This window comes from Chinchilla lanigera, unplaced genomic scaffold (assembly GCF_000276665.1).
Source record: "Chinchilla lanigera isolate Chin_1 unplaced genomic scaffold, ChiLan1.0 scaffold00040, whole genome shotgun sequence".
Taxonomy (NCBI): Eukaryota; Metazoa; Chordata; class Mammalia; order Rodentia; family Chinchillidae; genus Chinchilla; species Chinchilla lanigera.
Window position 1 is genome coordinate 11,954,841 of NW_004955441.1, and position 17,226 is coordinate 11,972,066.

The 17,226-nt window shown below is 51.8% G+C and overlaps 1 protein-coding gene across 2 annotated transcripts in view; it reads left to right on the plus strand.

Annotated features, from left to right (window-relative positions):
- Positions 1-11,548: 11,548 nt before the first annotated feature.
- The window catches only part of Six3 (SIX homeobox 3), a 12,157-nt gene continuing 6,479 nt past the window's right edge, over positions 11,549-17,226 (plus strand). Inside the window, exon 1 of one of the 2 annotated variants that reach the window (XM_005390963.2) lies at positions 11,549-12,823. In XM_005390963.2, coding sequence (XP_005391020.1) covers positions 12,769-12,823 — 55 coding nt within the window. In that variant the 5' untranslated portion in view covers positions 11,549-12,768. The remainder of the gene's footprint in view (positions 12,824-17,226) is intronic. The other variant, XM_013517631.1, reaches the window with a different exon arrangement.

The following is a 17,226-nucleotide window of genomic DNA, read 5'->3' on the forward strand; positions in this document are numbered from 1 at the left end:
TCAAGTTGAGAGACAGGAGGCTAAATCGAAGTGAGAAAAAATACCTAGGATGATGTTAAGAAAGACAAAACAAAACAAAACAAAATGGTGGGTGGTGCCTAAGCCCAGATATATTAAAATTAGAGCTTGGGTGGGACTTGAAGAAACAAGTAAAACCAAAACATCCCAATCTTTAGTACCAGGCTAAGGACAAACCTAGCCAGCCCAGTTTTTGATAGTACTATTCTTTTCCTTGGCTTCAGAGTATCTCTTTCCCACTTCCTCTAACCTTCAGACCTTGATTGTAGAACCCATGCTAACTGATTACAGCACTTCCACTGGGACATATCACATGACCATGCTGATGCCTTAATCTGCTCAGGCTGCTATGGCAAAATACTATAAACCGGGTGGCTTATAAACAGCAGATTTTTTTTAATTTCTCACTCTTCTGGAGACAAGAAGTTCAAGATCAAGGCACCAATGGATTCACTGTTGGTGAGAGTCCATTTCCTAGTTCATAGATGATGCCTCGCAGGATGGACGGGACAAGACAATTCTCTGGGACCTCTTTTAAAAGGCTCCACCTGCATGATCTAACAATGCTCCCAAGGCCCTGTCTCCTAACACTATCACACTGGTTGTTAGGTTTCAACATGTGCATTTTGTAAGGACACAAATATTTAGACCACAAGGGGCTGGGGATTTAGCTCAGCGGCACAGCACCTGCTTGGCAAGAGCAAGGTCTTGAATTCGATTCCCGGTACCCGGAAAAAAAAAACCAAAAACAACAAAACAAACAAACAAACAAAAAACCAAATATTTAGACCACACCAATGTGCAAGGGCCCACTCCCTCTTGGGGTACACTCCAGGGAATTAGGACTACCTCACAAGGTAGCACCTGAGTACACGTCACAGTCAAGGGTTAGTGTGTGCCCATAGGGGAGGGCGTGGCAAACCTTTTAGCTGGCCACATGCAACTCTCGGTCCCTGGAAGGATGGCCGTACATTCTGAAGATGGATACTCAGGCAGACGGGAGGAAGGACTCAGCCAGACGCCTCAGGTACCGCTCAACTGTTTCATTAAGGCCAACCTTTACAGACCAGGATTTGTGACTCAGAACTAGATTTTTGGGGGAGGAAAAATCTTGGTAATTTTGAGCTTTGGAAGAAAAGAGGAAAGCTATTATGTTGAAGGCTGGGTGTATGAGTGGATTATAAGGCTGCATGGGGGGGGCTGTCACCCACTTAATTAGAGTAAAAGATTGCTCATACCTGGCATATTCTTGGAGTAGAAAAGGAAGTAGCAAAATGGAATGAGAGTAATAATAATAATAAGGAATTAGTTGATATCAGATGTTTTCTCCTGGGTTTCTGCTTGCCCAAGTCTGACTGGTATAGCTTATAATTAGTCTCTGCTTGCAGATATACGGTTCCAAAGACTTGTGGATTAAGGAGAAACTCTAGAATTTCTCAGTACCTGACAAGTTGTAACGTGAAAAGCTACACTTAGTCCATTAAAGATTTTTCACAGTGACATTTGAGTGCAGCTTGAGAAATATGCCACCTTGCCATTTATCATTTTCAGGGCACGGGTGTCGGAAAGGAGGTTGCTATGAAGAACAAAACAAAATGGATTGCATGTGTAGAGGTGAGCTGGCGAATACTGATAAATGTACCTCACTGAATGTCAGCAAATGTCACTTGAGAAGCCATTTGCAGCTACCATAACCCTCCCAAACCCAACGAAGAGTGGCAAAAACAGGCAAAATGAACTGGGCGTCTAGCTTCCGCATGAATAAGCAATTAGCCCTCTCAGAAGTTACACCACAAAGTTGTTCAACTTGATAGAGGAAGCTTTTTTCAACCATACTGACACATACTATACGGCTACAGAGACCTGGAGACCTTCCGAGGACATGAGGGCCGCCACTCAGGGCAGGACTTAGTAACCTCTCCTAACCCAGGTGGGTGCCTTGCCTTTGCATGTGGAGAGACTGGTTGTCTCTGAGGAATGCTTTCTGAGTTCCCCCTGCCCTGCTTGTTGCTTGTGCTCATCCGATGGTCTCCTGTACTGCCCCGCTGTGCCTAACCTAGCCTCCTCCGCAGTGTGATCCTGCGTGGTTGGGAACATGGCCTGGGTACCACGCCTGGAGAATGCAGTCCTCCTGTGCCTCATCCTTGACTGAAGTTTTACTCTCACTCAACACAGGGCTCTTGGTGCATCTTCTGGTTATGGACTCTGCTTCCATGTCATTCTTGGTGATCTGACCAAAATTTTGCCTCTGTGTAATTCAGGATTTCTGGAAACTGCGTCCAAGTTTTCTTCAGATTTCAGCTTGGGCCAGGAGGTCCCTCTGTTCCTCCTCAGCTTGGTGAATCTCCAAACTTTGCTGCAGGGAAATAAATGAGAAAGCAGATCGTATTCTCAGAAAAGGGCTCCAGGGAAATATGAGACTCTTTAAAATAAGATTCCAGGCCCTCTTCATTTGCTAATCTCTGCTGGCTCCACCCCTTACTCAACACATACACATAAAGTCATCCAATACTTTTTTCCTCCTTTATACCGAGAAGCATGCAGAGCTGCTTGAAGTCCTCCAGACTTGTAAATACACCATACACACACACACACACTTGTGTGCATCGCCCACAGAAACTGAGGTCAGTTCAGCACACGTTGGAGCAATGCGGTGGTACAGGGCCTCCCGCACAAGAAGCCCTTTGTTGGATGCATGTCCCCGACTTGGGCCCTGAACATGCTAATGGACAGACTTCCCTCTTCACACTGTTGCACCGTATGTTCACCCTGTGTATGTTGGAACGGAACACATTTTACAATCAGGAAAAGATGGGCTCTTGGGAAAGCGAGCTCCCCTCAGATGAACTCAGAGGAACGGCGCATGCAGGAGGGATGGAGGCAGGCCCCTCCTCCACACTCCCTTGCACAATCCTCCCTCATAACCTTTCGTGTTTCCTCCTTTTGAATTAGGTGGTTCCCGTGGAAAGGCCTTTGCTTGGGCCTTGGGAACTCAGAAGACGTGTGTTTATTATTGAAATTGAATTGCTCTCAACTTGTTGACTTTCATGCTTAGTTTAGGAAGAAACAGTAGCTTGTTTAGAGAATGATGATGAAAGCCAGATCTCTGCATCACAGGTGGAGGGATCCCTAAGGGAGGATGGAGACCGGAGACTTCCTGCATGGGACAGCGCCCAGGAGGTGGCCTGGGACCCCTCGACTAGGCTGAGGCACTTTCCAAAGTCAGCTGTGTCCCAAAGTGAGTGACACAACCCAGACTTAAAGATCCACAACAGCATAAAAATGTGTCCTGATGAAAACAATGAGAGGTTAAGATTTCTCACTGTGCTAATATTATTTATTTTTCTGCCTGTAATTTTTAAATTTGTGTCTTAAAGCTCGAACTAATAGCTATTTCCAAGAGAGGAAAATATACAAATAAAAAACCCTGTTCATAACTGATTAATATCATCTGAATCCAACCTTTGCTGGAGGGCAGAGCTACATAAAATCCAACTTTCCTCTTATTTTTGTCTTTAAGGAACAAAAACAAAAGCTTTGCTACGTAAACAAGGATAGTGAAAGTTGTCTCTGCCTCTCAGGCGAGAAAAAGTAAAGCTGGGTTGGATGAGCTACTTTACCTGCTAGTGGTAGGACCAGTTTCCCATTTCTAATCCAGAGCGAGGATGTTCTCAGTGGACTCCTCTCTGTTCTGTATATACTAACCATTTTACATTCCAAGATGCTTCAAACAAAACGCTAAGTTGGCAGTATAAGTATAAGTTGAAGGAAGAGGAAGGTAAAAACAAAACTCCTAAGAATGGCAGTATGGGGAACATTAGCCCACAGAAGTCTCTCTGAGGGTTGGGGATTTAGCTCAGTGGCGTAGTATCTGCCTGGCAAGTGTGAGGTCCTGAGTTTGCGTCCCCATATTTCCCAAAAAAGCCTCTCTGAGTGGGAATCTTTTACTATATGATATCAGTGAGCATCATTTGTGAGCTCTGCACACCAGCAGCCTCAAACGGACCTCTGCCATCAGCCTCAAGGGAGAGAAATAAGTGAAGTTCAGGTTAATGTAGGCAGGCTGTCTTAGGGAGAAATGTTCAGGGGAATCTATCAGGCTTCTAAAAAATTTTGATTCCTCTGTTTATTCACTTATGTACATAAATATGTTTACTCGTCTACCTTATATCAAACCTGACACTATCTTAGCTGGATACCAGTTTTGCTTGCTCACCCTCTCCACTCCTGCTTACCCTTTACTGCCCACCTCGAGCACCACCTCTTCCACCAGCACTTCTGAGATTTCTCACCCATGTATGTCCTCTCTTCAACGACTGTCAGTTCTCCCAAAAAGAACCTCTATCTTATCTCTGCATGACTGACATGATCTCTCCTAATCTGTTTTTAAAATGGGATTTAACGCTACTCCCAGACCCTGAGATTTAAACCATTTTGGTTTGGATATACAGGAAATAGCTTTCTCCTCCTTGGCTTTTGGCAATGTCTAGATTCAGCATACAGTAAAAGGGGAAAGTGCAGCTGAAAGGCAAGTGGATGGTCTATTTGGACTACTTGGGCAGTGGAGGCAAAATCAAACTGGCTGAGTTGGGGCAGCAGGAGCTGAATCAGCCAAATAATTGGACAGATCTGTCCTTTGCTGGCAAGGGTCAGCCTTGGTGATGCACTTGGGTATTAACTTCACTCCCTCCAAACCCTTATAAAAAAGATGCTTTAGAGACTGTGGAGTTGAAACCCCATCCAGGTATAATAGTTAGAAATGGAGAAAGTTCATGTTTTGTTTTAGATCTGCCAGGCTCAAGGCATTCAAGCTTCTATCTTAATACAGTGACTTTTGCTGTTTCCCACAAGAAAAGTTTGGGTAGGAATCATTGCACTTGCCCTCCCTCCCTTTTTTTTAATCTCTGCCCAGGTGGTCACCAGAAAGAGAATACCTAGCCAGCCAAACCCATACCATTAATTTTACTATTGAAACCTAAGATTTTGCAAGAGGTTCTCAAATGTTAATAATGACTTTTGGTGGAGAGATTTTCTTTTTTAAATCAGAGATTCAGGAATTCCCTTCTTTGTTTGGATGCCTGATATTTTCTTATAGATTTTCAGGGAAACATTTTTCTTAGAAATTTTTTGATCCTTTAATACATACAATGCCTTAAATAGCCAGAATGCATCACATCCCAGCCACATAGTCCAAAGCAGTGATTCAAGTCACTTGATAAAAGCTAAGTGCACAGATTTAACAAGCTTGGATAACAATTATTTTGTTTATTTTTTTTTAAAAGCCTCACTTAACAATTCAAAATAACCCTCCCTTACCATTCCAAATGTTTCATTTCAGGTTCTGTAAGACATTTCTGTGCCCAATGGAGGTGGCGCCTGATTTTAGGAAGAAAAGGATTCTTAAAGCTTCTAAAAGTTACGAATGATTGGAAATGATTTTTTTATCCTCTTATAGAGCCACTCAGGGGGTAAAATATGTATTTCCATTTACTTCTGGAGTAAGAATTTCTGCTTTTGCTGGAAGGAAAAAGTTTTTGAAATCAGAAATGGGTATTGCTAGAATAGGCATGTATTTACTGTGTCCCTCATAGGGAATTTGTACTGGGAGAAGTACCTTTGTCTAGGGAGCATTTAAAGAAATTTTAATATCCAAACAAAGGCAGTATTTCCACCACTACCCATTCTCTCACCCAGAAGAGAAACAATTAATAATTTGCATATGCTCATGACACGAAATAAAGACAAAGGGCCCCCTCCCAGGCCTCGGCTACTATGCAGCCTTTAGCCAGCGGCACCGTTTCAGCTCTGCCCTGTTCTAGCTTCCACATGAATAGCGTTAAGCTCCACAAGTAAAAACGGGGGTTCTGAGCCCCACAGCCCATTCCCTCAGCAGAAGGGTGTTTCCCGATCAAACATCTCCCAATCTCTCCATGAGCTTCTAGGCAAACAGAACATATAGTTCCAAGGGGGGAAAAATATGTATATACTTTGCCCTTTTTATTTTAATGGCCAAACATTGTAATGGTAGCTAAATAGAAATTCTTGTCTGTTAATAGGTTCCTTTAGTTTGTAATAAATAGGAATGCTAATGACTAAAATTTGGTATTTGGTATGCATTAGCTTTTGTGAGCTTTTCTTTACACTCCTCATTGACATGCAATATGGCAAGCTTCCTTTGAAACATATTTATAAAATAACTACAGTATAATTAAACCAACAAAGCCATCTTTTAAGTAAGCTATTAAGCTCGGTTTTTTTTTTCCACCTCGGTAAAATTTTATTTTAAAAAGAAAAGTAGTTATGCCTCGACCCCACGATATATTTTATTCTGTGCATCTAATATTTCCTTTGCATGTACAATCTATGCATATCTAATTCTTTCTGACAACTATGATTATTAATAAAGTGCTCGAGAAAGATATGCTTCATAGCTTCTTCGACAAGAATAATGTTTTTTTGTTAATGGAAATGGTAACGTATCTTGACAGATACGATATATAAGATGTGCTTTTTCCTTAATTGTTAATATTGCTGTGCCGAATACACAAGAAACAGATCAACAGATATGGCAGGTAATCATCAGAGGAGATGCTATTTTATACAATGTAGCTAAAAATATTTTAATGATGTAAAAGCAACAGATAAATAAAAGCAATTATGTTTAATTTTTCTTCCTGTGTGCCGGCAAGGTTTTGGTCGTTGCTGCTGTCGCCTGTGTTTAGCAAGGAAGCTCAGAGCACAGAGTGGTCGCTGCAGTGGCGGCTCTGCCTTCTCGCAGTCGAAGAGCGCTGCAAGCCGCCGTTTCTCTGCTCTTTCCGGCCTCAGCATCCCGGGGCACACAGGACCAGGGAGAATGCTGATACGGGATACGCGAAGGCTCAAATCCACCGAGAACCCTGCAATTTTGCAAAGCAGTCGCCTCTCCCCAGGCCTCACAGAGTCCAAAAAGAAAAGAAAAAGAGAAATTCCAGGCGTGGGGTTGGGGCAGTGGAAGCGATCTGGGGCTGTTTCTCTGCCTCCTGGACCCCTGGCCGCTCTGCCCTGCCCCGAGTGCTTCTCCCTTTTGGAAAATTCATCCTCTCCAACGAAGGGCTAACGCGCCCCCTCTACCCATCCCCTGGGCAGAGAATAAACACAGTTGACATCATTGTTATAATCTTTATTTAAAACTGTTTCCAAGGTTACAAATTACCGTGCCTCATGTGCAACAGGTTCCTCTGAAGTGGTATCATTACAGATTAACGGTAATGTGTGGTATTAGAATAAAAGCATAAGGGATTAAGGCAAAAGAGATGACGCTCCAGAAATAGCGCCCGAGCGCATCTCCAGTGCAAGTCAGCCGGGAGAGACAGCGAAGACTATGGGTGTTGGGGGCCCGCGCCGCCGCAGAGCTGGACCCTGTTCCTCCGCTCGGCCCAGGCCCTGAGCGCTCCAGAGGCTGTGGCGCAGCGAAGGCCAGTGCGGCCAACCTTTAGGGGCGACGCTTCTTGGGCTCCAGAAATTAGGGACCAGACCTGGGGCCGGGGAGGTGAGGATAGAGAGGCCGAGCAGACAGGCCAGGGGCTGCTCTGGGGACCGCAGGAAGCGCCACACGGGGACAGGGTTCCGCAGCCACCCGAAGTGCCCCAGATGTTGCGTCCACACAGGGTTACTGGGTTTGTCCGTGTGGCTGACATCTCATTCAAGGCCCAGACCTGATGGTGGGGTCCCCGAAAGGAGTCCCCCTACCCGCTTCAAGCACCAATGTCCTCCCACCCCAAGTCTGGGGTTGCAGGGCCGGGAACCCTGGCGCCGGCGTCTGTGTCCTTCTAAGCCCGGGACTTGGGTCTTCCCACTGGGCCGGCGAGGCCCTGGGTCCCAAGAGGCCGGCCCTACTGGCTGTCCCTTCCCCTGTCGCTCCAGGAGGCCCCCGGAGCCGCCTCTCCCCGGCGCTGCTGCCTCCGAGGCCAGAGCCCGCCGCGCCGGCCCCCGCCGGCCGTGGGCCTCGGCGACGCAGCCCGCGGGCCGTTTGCGTGTCAGGGTGGAGGGCGCGGGGCTGGAAAAACAAACAGGGCCGGACGCGGAGGCTGGGGTGGGGGCCAGAAGGAAGTGGACAGTGTGGCAGGAGTGCCGGACAAAGCCTGCTCGGGAGCGCGGCGTCACCCCGCGGTGACCCCGTCCGCCCAGCAGAGCCGCGGGGCCCGGACTCGTCTCCGCGCGCAGAGGGCTCGGGCGCGGGCTGCTCCTCGTCTCCCAGGCCGGCTCCGGCCCGCCCGGACGGCTCGAGGGACAGCACGCAGCGGGCCAAGCCTCTCCCCGCCACCCAGCCCGGCGAGCGAGGCTGGGGATGAGGGCGCAGCTCCGTGGTGGTGCCCTCCTTCAGGCGACTGGGCGACTCTGGGCGCGCTGGAGCCTCAGCTGTGCCAGCAGCCGGGGAGGGGGCGAGCGGGCTCCCAAGTGGACGGGAGTGGCGACCGACTTCGCTCGACTCCTGCTAGCAAGCGAAGGGCCCTGGTTGAGGCGACGCGGGAGGGGACTGTTGCAAACAGCTGTTCCTCATACATATTTCATTACACAATCAGATAATGCGTCCCACCACCTTCTCAATTATTCACAGATAAACATTTTCAAGACGTTTTGACATCTGTCTTAGTGCCTGCTATTAATTTAGTAATCACTGTAGTTAAAAATGTATGGGATTTTTGCCGTCGGAGAACCTCCTCTCAGCGCGCGGGCCCAGTGTTGGGCTACGGCGCGGAGTCGCAGCCCTTGGGATTGAAGACACCTTTGGAGGTGAGTCGGCCTCTCCAGCGCGTTGACACTGTTGTGGAAGGGTTAGAGGGTAACTGGTTATTTTAATTTATTGTTGGAGATGATGTCATCTACATCACCCACATACCCTCTGCATTTTCCCGCCCCAACCCTAGACCCTCAACGGTGCCCAGCCCTTTGCCCTGGGCATCGGAAATGGTGAGCTTCTTTCTAGGCCAAAGTAGGGGCAATCCTAAACAGCTAGTTTTGGAAGAAAGAGAGGGAAGCACACAATCAGTGAGAATTTCTTACAAAAAAATCCTAACAATACAGTGAGCTCTATTCAAGAGGTCACAAATCTCTGCAGATTTGCTCTGGGCCTTGTTTCCCTGGCAGAGGTGACAAGGGCATTCGGGAAATAGAAAAATAAGTTTGCTGCCGTCACTGTACATGGAACGTTCTGGGCTATGAGGAAACCAGTAGCTTTTCTGCCTCAGTAATAAATGTTGCAACCGGTACCAGTATACACATGCAGTTTTTAAAATCAGCCAAGCAGAGTTTGAAGAATCTTGGAAGATTCAAAAGTAAGAAATATTTCCAACTGTAAAATGTCATCATTTATTTGAGGAAGCCTTTAGGTAAACTACCCAAAGAAGGAAAGAATACCTGAAAGCAAACAAGTTTGTCTCTTTGCACTCTGAACCTCAGCTACAGGGAATGAAAAGTATACTTTGGATCTGAGAGCGATGGGTCCTTAGGCATTTCTCTGTGTGGAAGTCTTTTTGGGGGGTGAATCAGCTGGTGGACCCTCATTTGGGAATGAGGAAACACAAACCTGGATGAAGAAAAAACGATCTTAGAAGAAACTGCCTTTCTAATGAAAATCAAAATTTCATGAGTCTAAAGTGAATTTCACTCATTATTGTTCCAAATATCTACAAGAATAAACTCTTGCCACAATGCCCAGGAATTAAGTATATCCTAAAAAGGAAAATGATATAGCATCACCCCCCAAAAGAGGAGAAAATCTTTCCTGCTCATACCTCCATATCCCCTCCGTTTCTAGGGCAACTACAACTGCTGAGGCAAGTCCTCCTGCCGTGTTGTTCGGTGGTTCATTTCTTCTTCACAAAATGGGCCCTCCTTTGCTCCTGGAAGGGTGGTCATCTAACTTGCTGGACCAGAAACTCCTCTTTATCCTTCTTCTTTAACAAAAATCGAGACAAATCTTTCCAAACTTAGTCTCTACATTCAGATGAAAAAGAGGCTAGAAAAATGAGCTCAAAAGAGAGAAAGTTGCGAAGGAAGACGAAGCGGAAGAAGGGCACATTGCTCCCAGCGTGCACAAAACCAGCTGCTGTCCAGGACTGTTCACCTGGACTACACGTAGGCAAGTGGAGCAGACCCCAAAAACAAGCTCCTGCAGTTACTCAGGCCTGGTGGGAGAGCCATGCTGGGAATCTCTGCTGGTAGCCCTTCAACTGGGCAGGGACATCGAACTCTATCGAGATTGGGAAGCAGGGGCTGAGAACGTCCCATTACCTCACAAAGAAAATAAGTTTCACAAACTAAATAATTCAGCTTGCTTTAGTGTTCTTTTGCGGAGAATATTTTGATATACAGGGGGCTGGGATAGAACCCTGGGCAGGAGGAGGGAGCTGAGCTAATACTTCCTTGAAGGACTAGATTTAGGATAACAGAAGCGAAGAGGGCAAAACAAGGAGTTTCTAGAACCTAGAAACTCTAGGTTCATTTCTAGATTGCTGGTTAGAGGGAATTAGACGCCTGTGTTTCAGTGAGACTGTCTATGCCCTCTCTACCTCCAGAATGCAACCTCCTAGGTTAAAAATCACAAAAATAAATACGGATAATCCCTGTCAAAATGAATCTTTCCTGTATTGCCCTCTTCTGGGTGTCTCCAACAGAGCAGGGAAGAAGGTAAAAAGACTGGCTTTGGCTCTTTCTGTTCTCGCTAGTCTCCAGGACTTGACCTGAAACCTCTCACCCAGTCAACAAAGTTTCTCCCTCGGGGCCAATGTCCCTCCCTCTAGCAGGAAGCCTTGCCGCCTGCATCCTTATTCTCCCTGTGTGCAGCTTCCTCTACATCGGCCTGCATGTGTGGGGTCAATCCACGCGGGCCCTGTGCCTTTTGTCTGCGTCTGGACAGCCGAGCGTGCACTCATGCATTCGAAGATTTATGCCTGTGGACACTTCTTTATTCTTCACATTCTGCTGTTAGTGTTCCTTTAACTTGCCCATGTGTGTTCTGCACGCAGGCAGGTGACTCATTCTGAGCCAGAGCTCAGAGTATTTGCTTGGGGAGGTGAAGTGGGCAAGTGCAAACTTCGGGCCTTGGATGCGTTGTGAAGTCGATAAGACTTCCTGACCCCAGGCCAGGGCTCCTAGGCCTCTTTTACACCTTCGTCTGCCCACTTCTTAACCTTTCAGAAGGAAGGAAACCCTCAGACGGTCCTGCACCACAAATCCTTTCTGGAAGGGTGGGACCAACCTTCGGGACCTCTCCTGAGGAACCATGGCCTGGCCGGGTCTAATGCAGGAGGAAAAGTCTCTCTAGAGCTCTGGGCTGCATTCCCCTTGCAGTCACCTCACTGCAGAATGCTCCCCGTGCTCTAGCGGGGTGCAAATCCAATTGTGGACATCGCAGAACCTCAGGGCGAGTAATTGGAGGGTTTGGGGGACAAAGCTCTCCTCCTTGGCCTCCCGGGGACAGTTCTACAAGTACCTGGGAAGGAGCCTCCACCTGCCTCCTCGGCCCCTCCTCCAGCCCTTGCCTAGAGCAGCACCCCGAAGGCTACCAGAGTGCTTTACTGCCACCCCAAGCACCCCGGGGCCATGACATATTTTCAAGACACCTGGAAGGGCCTAGAGGGCTTGATCTGGGAGGGAGGTGATCAAAAAGAATGAGCACGGTTCAGTAAGGCGGTGGTAGGATGCATTCTTCCGCTGGGAATCCGCCTGGCAGCCTGTCACCTTCTCTCCTCAGAGGTCTGCGGGGGCGCTGGCCTCCGGGGTAGGGAGTACCGGGTGTATGTGCGAGTGTTCACCTGTGACTGGAAGCGGTTTCTCATGAGTTCCTGGAATCCTCTAGAAGTGTTTTCTGGTGATTGAGAAAGCTGCTGACTTGCGGCTAACTTCAGGGAGTCTGTTCCTAGAGGACAAATGCCAGTCCGATGGTGGGTCTGCGCGTCTCTCCTGCTCATTAGCGCAAAGTGAAGCCATCTCTCCTCCCTCACGCAGCACAGATCAAAAGGGCCAAGGCCCGGGGACCCTGAGGCTTGGAGGACTGAGGCCCTTAAAATGACCCCCAGTGTTCCGATCCTAAGGCCCAAGTTGTTCCCGTGCCCATGCAGGGTCGAGATGGAAAATCTAGGTGGGAACCGGAGACCAGAATAACCACCCCACACCCCTTGCTGGTTGAAATCCCAACCTCGGCGCGCTGGACCTACCAACCAGATATCTCACTGCTGACCCAGTCTGGAATCCGGATTGGAGGCCGCCCGGCGGGGTGGGAGGGCTGGTGAGCGAACTGGGTTGGGACACGATGGAGGTGGAGATGGAAAGAGGGAAGAAAAAGAAAGGAGGCTGAGGAGGGATGTGGAGACGGATGAGGATGCGCTGGAGGTGGAGTTGGGGCTGCCTCGGGGAGCGCCGACTTCTCACCCTGCTATGGAGAGGTGCATCCGGCTGCTCGCTCCCCCCAACCCCCGGGAAAATAAAGCTAATGATGTAGTAATTTAGGAGGAGGTGGGGGCTGGGTAAAAGGAGGGAGGGGAGAACTCCGCGCGCCCCAAGAGCGAAAGCAAACAGCTAGCTGTGGAGGCGCTGCCCGCAGCTCAAGCTTCCCAACAGGTTAGCTAGACGGGGATCCACCTGGTATTTCGAAGGAAGGGGGGGCAGAGGAGGAGAGAATCGTACTAGGAGACAGAGGGAGGGCGGGAAAGCGAGATAGGAGCCAGAGAGCGCGCCGCGCGGTTTAAAAGAGGAGACTTACACTTCCTAATGAATATTTATCCGCCGCTGCTTCTTGCTCCCGGCTTCCCTTACCTTTCCGCAGGTAAGATCCTCCCTGAGCCCCAGACCTGGGGGCCCTCCCGATTCCCCCAGGGCGGGCGCTCTGGGCCGGGCGGGATGGGGGTTGGGAGGAAAGCGGCTCAACCGCGCTGGGCTTCGGCGCCAGGCGTGCGACCCGCACTGCCGAGAACCGCGCGCGGGGGCTACCTGTGTAGAATGGGTGTGTGTGCGCGTGTAAGTGAGAGAAAGAGAAAAGGGGACGGGAGGGGGAGAGAGAGCCTGTGCGCCCGCGAGCGCGCACCGGTTTGTGGCGCGCTCTGGGGACATTTTCCGACTTTCCACTCGGACGCCCAGGATTTCTGGCCTTGGCCTTTCTTTGCTTCCCCTCCCTCTTTTGGCCTCGTCCCCCAACCCACTCCGAGCCCTGGCCGCCGGGAAGCTCCTCTGCGCGCCTTTGTACCGCTGGCGCAGGCTCCCCTAAGCCGGATCCCCTGGGCCGGATCCCGCCTCTCCGAAGAGAGAATGAATAGTTCAGTTTCCACGGAAAACGCCCACACAAAGGCCGCCGGCTAAGGGATCCCGTGTTCCCTTCCTGTCAGCTCCGCTCTGGAGGTGCAGCGGCGCGCTCTCCCTCCTGCCCCCTCTTGGGGCGCCAGGGCCGGGTCCAGGGAGCCAAAGTGCTGCTCCCACCCGAGGCAGCGGGAAGAACTCACAGGGGTCGTCTGCCAGCTTCGCTGGGCTGGAACCCTGAGCCCGAGAGCCCAGGGGGCGGGCGCTGCTCCCGCTCCCCCCACCCCACCCCCGCGCGCTCTCTCCTGCGTGGGCAGGAGGAGCCTGTGAACTCTGTCCAGCCTGGGGGGAAACGGGGAGGGGGAAATAAGGGGGTCAGGGAGGGGCTGACGATAGAACCAGAATCCTTTAAACAGACTTACCTAGCCACCTGTTGAGAATCCGTTTGGGCTCGGCCGGCTTCCAGGCTGCGCGAGGTGGACACACAAAACCCAGGGCCAAGTTGGAAAAAGAAAATTCTGACCATGTCGTGCCGGACATGGGGATCCTCTGCGCGAGGATCGAGAGGCTGGGGAGCCAAGAGAGCCCTTGCCAGGCGCCCCGCCACCCCAGCGCTCCCCCCGCCCCAGCCCCGTCGCACGCCTCCTTGGCTCCGAGGCCAGCGACAGTGCCAGCGGACTAGGCGCTCTGGGCCCAGCACCGCAGCTCGGCTTAAGCCGGGGCAGATTTTCTAAACCCTGCTCAGAAGTCAAGAGCAGCAGCGCCGCCGCTCCGCGCGGCCTTTCAAGCCGCAGCCGCTCCTTATTCTTGTGCTTCGGCTTCTCCGGGCGCCCCCCGAGACCGGCCTCTCCCTTCCCGCTAAATCCCCTTCGGGGTCAGTGAGCTACCAGCACCGGGCCGCGCGCCTCTCCTGCCAGCCGTGTGGCTCTTAAAGAGCTGCGCCCCCCCTCCGCCCGGCGCGCTCCTCAGACCCCCGCCTCCCCGCCCCTCGCCTTCGGATCTAGCCCCCCACGCCGACTCCTGAGGTCCCTGCTGCCCCGACCGACCACTGCCCGCCGACTCCAGCCCCCTCCTTTTGCCTCCTCCCCTGAGCAGCGGTGGGCCTGGCCTTGGGGCCACAGAACTGAGCTCTGCCCTCCGCCTTAGGTCCCCCTTTTCTCCAACAGCGCCCACCCCTTGGCTTCTCTGCGCCTGCTTTTGCCCTTTGGATGGATGGTGGCGTGGGCACTGCCTTTACTCAGCTCGAGGATGATCCCTACACAGTCAGTTTTGCCTTGACTTAAGGGGCCTTAGAGTGGGAAATGGGCTGGGCATGCCAGTGAAATGGAAGGGGAGAGAGGAGAGGGCAGAGGAGCAGGCCGGATGGATGAGGGGGCTCTGCTATGTCAGGCCTGCCTGGCCTTTTGGCAGCAGATGAAGGCTGGCCTGTCCCTCTTCTTTCTAGAGTGGGCCTCCCAGAATGGGATCTGGAAGCTACCAGCTTGGCTAGGCTCAGTGTGTCAGAGCACTGTGGGCATCTAGGGGGAGGGCCTCCAGAAGGCTCAGTGTGGGTCCGGAGCACCCTGCTTCCCAGGCCCTCCAAAAGGAACCTTTAAGGGCCCAGGAGCTGAGTGCAAGGTGGGGGTGACAGGGAGCCTTGAATTTTCCTTGAGTCCAGGGAAAAGGGCAGTAGAGGAGAACGGGGATAGTTTCTGAAGACTGAAGTGTGATTTCTAATAGTTTCTTAAATGTACTGGTCAAACACGTTACTAGTCCCAAGAAAAGGAGGAAAGGGAGTAGATGGTTGCCTTGGCCCCCTTTCTTCCAGAACTTTCCTTCTTTTCCTCTCTCCTGGGCCTACATTAGGCCCAGTTGCACCAAGGAAGGTGGCCCTTCTGTGGCACTTTCTTCAGGCCTGCCCAAGACGAGAAACATGATTAAAGGGAGACCAGAGGAGGCACAGCTGGGGGGTGGGATGCATGGCTAGCATAGGCTGTGGTATCTGGCCTGCCCTTCCCGATGGCCAACTGTCCCAGCATTTGATCGCACACTGCTTGGGCTCTGCCGCGGGGGCGCAGTGGTGGTTTGGGGCGCTGAGCCTGCCCACCCTTCTCAAATGCAGGTCTGAGTTCTGGTTGTCAGAAAAGGACTGGTGGGAAGAAATGTGCAGCCTCCCGGGCACTGGAGACCAAAGGAACTTGAGCAGGAAGGAAGATGCCCTCCCCTGGGCATCTGCCCTCTGCCACTCCAGCATTAGTGCAGATGCATCTTTAAGGCACCGGAGTGACTAATTGATTTGCTGTTGTCCCTTTTGGGAGGGGGAGACTGATCCAGGGCCAGAGTCTGAAGCTGTGCCCCCACCACACACACACCCACACCCACACACACGCAACCAGTGGGGCTCACACCTCCTGAGTCACCTGCTCCTTTTTCTTGGGGCTAGATCACCACAGCCAGCTAGGCTGGGTTTATGCCCACCCTCCTGGGCAGTGGGTGGTGCCTGTGGCCCAAGACAGCGCCAGACTTCGCTTGTTTAAGGATGTGGGGGGTGGAGGGTCCTTTAGCGGGCGGTGGGGCTCATTAGGCAGAGCGGGGTGCCGAGAGGTGCGCGCTGCCGGCCTCCGAGGCCGCCTTTGAGCCGACCGGGCGGCTTCATTAAGCGGCGCTAACAAGGCGTACAAATGCCGGGCCCAGCAGCTTTCTTGCAATGCCGGGGCCTTAGCAGGGCGCCAGGCTAATGAGGGTCACTCAAAGGGGCTGATCAAATATTCAAATTTCCTCGCACGCCGGGAACTTTTATGCACGGAGAAAGTTGAGGCAACTGAGCTGTGTTTACGGTCCCGGGCGACAATTGCTTGGAGCGCGGGTCCCCGGAGGCTAAGACGGGGGCGGGGGTTTGGGGAGGGAGCTGTTGTTGTTGTTGTTGTTGTTTTTCAAAGGAAAGTAATCGGGGTCCTTGAAGGGCTTCGAGGCCTCCCCGCCTGCGCGCTGCGCTCCCCTGCGCCCTCCCTGGCGGTCCGCGCCAAGCGCCTTACTTTAACGGCTTGAGTGGAGGCCAGACCTCGGGCCACCAGGCCAGCCCCCTCCTCCCGACGTCCTGGGGGCCGGAAGGGGCGGTCCCCTGTCCCCCCCAGGAACCGTCCCTGGCCTTCTGAGTGTGCTGCTGCAAGCTGGGCAAGGCCAAATGGGTGCAACTGCCTCAGCCCTCTGTATCCTCCTCTCGCAGAGGCCTGCAGATCCCTGCAACCGGAAACAAGCAAGTCTCTCGGGCATGTCTCCTGTCTGAGACTTTCTCATTGCTGGAGTTGACTGACACTTCTAATAAATGCCCAGTAGATCCCGATACGAGAACATTCTCCACTCTTAACACCCACTTTTTTCCCCGGCACCACCTGTGTATTGTGTTTCTGGAGGCCTCGACTGAAGCAGGAACGAAGGCCACTGTTTTGTTCTGCACAGGTGGCCTCGGTCTGTACCAGTCCCGAGTCCCACACTCACCAAGTTCCAGATCTCAGCGTCTCAGCAGCCCGAGGGCAAAGGGCAGGCGTACCTGCCCCCTCGGACCTGGTCGCTGTGACTAACTCGGGGTGCGCGCAGCCTTCAGCCCCTGCTCAGCAGTCCCCGAGGCTCACTTGCTGGCCCTGGCGCTGCCCAATGGCTTGGTCCCCTACCAGTGAGGCAGGCGGTCTGGGTCCTGGAGCCCGAGTTCTTTCTGTTCTTATCCCCGTTCCCCAGCGCCCAGCAAGGTGGGAGAAGCCCTGACGCCCCACGGCGGTCCTTCCCGCCCAAACGCACACAGCACCCCTACACCGAGAACCTGAGTCGCCTGCATTTCCAGGCCCGCCGTCTGCGCAGAGGACCAGCCGCCCCGCCTTCCCTCTCAGCTCTGTGGCCTCTCAACTTACTGACTTCAGGCGCCGGGCGTAGGGCTTCGGGCTAGAGAGGCGCTGGCGGCGG